We start from the raw sequence: 3775 nt of genomic DNA, 5'->3' as shown, positions 1-3775 counted from the left end.
AGTAACCAGCCACCTAAAACCTTAGCAGTTGGGCTCCTAAAGGTCACTAGGCCCCAAAGCTTACAAATCTGATTTTTGGGCCCAATAAGGTCTGGTGGCCCAATTACAAAAATACAGCCCCAAAATGAAATAAAATAAAACTGGACGACAAATAAAATTGTCTGCTCTCTTCAAGTTCAAGCCGGTTCAGCCCAATTCTGGATCCGAGCCCAATTGCTTATAATTCTCTTGAAATTAAATTAAAACACAGAATTAGTCAAGTAGCCCCAAATGATAAAAATGCATAATTAATTTGATAATTAAGGCTAATCAGTAATTAAAATGGTGACATAAAGGGGTAAGAAATAGGAGAAAATAATGACACATCACCCATGGAGGTACGCCCCACAAAGGCCCGAGGGAATAAAAGACGCGTCCGTCAGAGGTGATCAACCCACCACCAAGGTCACTAACATCTCTGCCATGAGCGGTGTGACCCATAGTGGGCGGATCTTCACGGCACCCGAGCCGTCGGTGCGGTCCAAGGACCTAAAAGGAAAGGCGAAGGTGGATGTGGAAAGGAGCGACAAGGCGAGCCCAATTCTGGATGAGGAGGTCCCAGTCGAAAGGTTCACTAAGGAAGAAGAGGACTTCAACGAAAAGGGAATATCCGCTGAAGAAGCGACTGAGTTCCTATGCATCATCCAACAGAGCGAGTTCAAGGTAATTGAACAACTCAATAAAACCCCTACTAGGATCTCCCTGTTGGGACTACTCATGAACTCTGAGCCTCATCTGGCGCTGTTGGTCAAGATCTTAAACAAAGCCCATGTCGCCCAAGACATATCTGTGGAGGGCTTCGGGGGCATCATCAATAATATTACCGCCAACAATTACCTCACGTTCATCGATAAGGAGATACCCGTCGAGGGTCGGGGACATAATAGGGCCTTACAAGTATCCGTCAATTGTTTGGACCACATCATGGCCAAGGTGCTTATTGACAATGGCTCATCACTTAATGTCATGCCCAAGGCTACCTTGGACAAATTGCCTTTCAACGCATGACACCTAAGTCCGAGCTCCGTGGTCTTGCGGGCTTTTGACAGCAGCCGCCGAGACGTAAGGGGGGAGATTGATCTCCCAATTCAGATTGGACCCCACATCTGCCAAATCACTTTCCATGTGATGGATATCAACTCAGCCTATGGTTGCCTATTAGGCCGACCTTGGATTCACTCAGTTGGGGTAGTACCTTCAACGCTCCACCAAAAGTTGAAATTTGTAGTGGAAGGGCATTTGATCATAGTCTTGGGGGAGGAAGACATTCTTGTAAGTTGTCCTTCTTCTACACTCTATATGGAGGCTAAGGAGGAGTCCTTGGCCACTGCCTTTCAAGCATTCAAAGTGGTGAGCAACGCTTATGTGGAGTCTCCCCCGGTGCAACCGCGCTCATCTGGAGCCATGTTCATGGTAGCCCGTGTGATGTTGGGACATGGATACGAGCCCGACATAGGCTTGGGCCGGAATGGTGATGGTGTGGCAAGCTTGAAAGAGTTCACAGGCAACCGCGGAAGGTTAGGACTGGGATATGAGCCTACACACACCAACGTGAGGAGGATTTCCCTAGAAAGGAGGGGAAAGAGCATGGGCCAGTCGCAAGGGCCGTAAGTGAAAAGGATTCCCTTATGTAACATCAACAAAAGCTTTGTCAGTGCGGATTGGATGTGTGAAGGGTAGGTCACCATGATCCATGAAGAAGTCCTTCAAGAGCAATCAAATTGGGTGCGATCGTGCCCTCCAGAGTTTGAATTGGGGAACTGGCGAATTGTTGAACAACCTGGAATTTCTTTGGCAATCACAATGTAATTCGTTAGTCCTAACCCTATAGTTGGGCCTAGGCTTTAGGGTTCTCTCCCTATTTGGGCATGTCTTTTGTTTCCATAAATATATAAATATACAATCTTTCTTCATTTGTTCTTGCACTTTCATCCATGAAATGGCCGAGCCACACACCGAGAAGGGATAGAGGTGGACCTGGACAAGGTGAAAGCCATCCTTGAAATGCCCAAGCCACGCACTGAGAAGCAGATCTGAGGCTTCCTAGGACACCTGAATGGCATAGCGAGGTTCATATCGCAGCTAACTGCTACTTGTGAGCCTCTCTTCAAGCTATTACGCAAGAACCAATCTGTCCAATGGAACAATGACTGCTAAATGGCGTTCGGAAGGATCAAGCAATGCCTTACGAATCCTCTCGTGCTTGTGCCACCGGTGCCCAAAAGACCCCTTATCCTATATATGACTGTATTGGATTAGTGTATGGGGTGTATGTTGGGGCACATGACGAGTCCGAAAAGAGGGAATAGGTTGTCTATTACTTAAGCAAGAAGTTCACAGCATGTGAAATGCACTACTCTTTGCTTCAAAGGACATGTTGTGCCTTGGTGTGGGCAGCCCACCATTTAAGGCAATACATGCTGAGCTACACCACTTGGTTGGTGTCCAAAATGGACCCAGTCAAGTACATATTTGAGAAACCTTCTCTCCCCAGACGGATCGCTCAGTGGCAGGTTCTATTATTAGAATTTGACATTGTTTATGTCACTCAAAAAGCGATAAAGGGAAGCGCCTTGGCAGATTACCTGGTTCAGTAGCCCATCAACAACTACCAACCTATGCATCTGGAATTCTCGGATGAGGACATCATGACCTTGTTGAAGGAGGAGATGGAGGATGAGGATAGGGACAAATGGATAGTGTGGTTTGACGGTGCGTCCAACGTACTAGGCCATAGAGTAAGGGCAATTTTGGTTACCCCCGATGATCAATGCATACCCTTTACAACTAGCTTGGGCTTTGACTGCACGAATAACATGGCTGGGTACGAGGCGTGCGCCCTTGGGAACCAAGCGGAAATTGATTTCAAGGTCAAGGTGCTCAAGGTGTATGGGGACTCGGCCTTGGTAATCCACAAGTTGAGAAGAGAATGGGAGACTAGGGATCATAAGTTGATACCCTACCAGGCCTACATCAAGAAATTAACAAAGTTCTTTGATGATGTATCCTTCCATCATATTCCCAGAGAGGAGAACCAGATGGTCGATGCCCTTGCCTCCCTGGCATCCATGTTCCAACTAACCCCACATGAGGATTTGTCGTACATCGAATTTAGATGTCGTGGCAAGCCTGCACACTGCTACTTGATAGAAGAAGAGCAAGATGGCAAACCTTGGTACTTTGACATCAAGCAATATATCGAAGACAAGGAATACCCGTGGGAGGCCTCTAACAACGATAAAAGGACGTTGTGAAGGTTAGCAATCGGCTTCTTCCTGAGTGGAAATATCATCTACAAGAGGAACCATGATATGGTTTTGCTCCGATGTGTGGATGCCTGGGAGGCTGAGCAGATGCTAGTAAAAGTTCACGAGGGGTCCTTTGGAACACATGCCAATGGACATGCCATGGCCCGAAGGATTCTGAGGGCAGGGTATTACTGGCTCACTATGGAAAACGATTGTTGAATCCCAACTAATCTTAGACGCTATATATCAATTTGTAGGGATCACACCTCCTAGACACCCAGTGGACCTGGAGAAGTCCAACAGGGCCCTGGGGTTTCCTACTTTGATCACGGGCCTTTTCCAATTCTATGGAGTGTCGGTCACTCCTGCCAAACTTATCCGGCCCTCCATCAATAGGGCCTTCATAGAGAAATATTGCGTGCCAAGGCAGGCACCACAATCGGGTCAGGCACAGCAGCAGCAGGACGAGGGCCAGCAGCAGCCAACTG

At 47.4% G+C, this 3775-nt stretch overlaps 1 protein-coding gene across 1 annotated transcript; it reads left to right on the top strand.

Moving 5' to 3' along the window:
* The first annotated feature begins 2687 nt into the window (after positions 1-2687).
* LOC102660991 (uncharacterized) lies at positions 2688-3293 on the top strand. Its single transcript, XM_006580642.1, has one exon. The coding sequence runs from the start codon at positions 2688-2690 to the stop codon at positions 3291-3293; it is 606 nt and encodes a 201-aa protein (XP_006580705.1).
* The last annotated feature ends 482 nt before the right edge of the window (positions 3294-3775 follow it).

Source organism: Glycine max, chromosome 5 (assembly GCF_000004515.6).
Source record: "Glycine max cultivar Williams 82 chromosome 5, Glycine_max_v4.0, whole genome shotgun sequence".
NCBI classification, from domain to species: domain Eukaryota; kingdom Viridiplantae; phylum Streptophyta; class Magnoliopsida; order Fabales; family Fabaceae; genus Glycine; species Glycine max.
The sequence above is the reverse complement of the archived record's forward strand: the minus strand, read 5'-3'. Positions and strand labels throughout refer to the sequence as shown.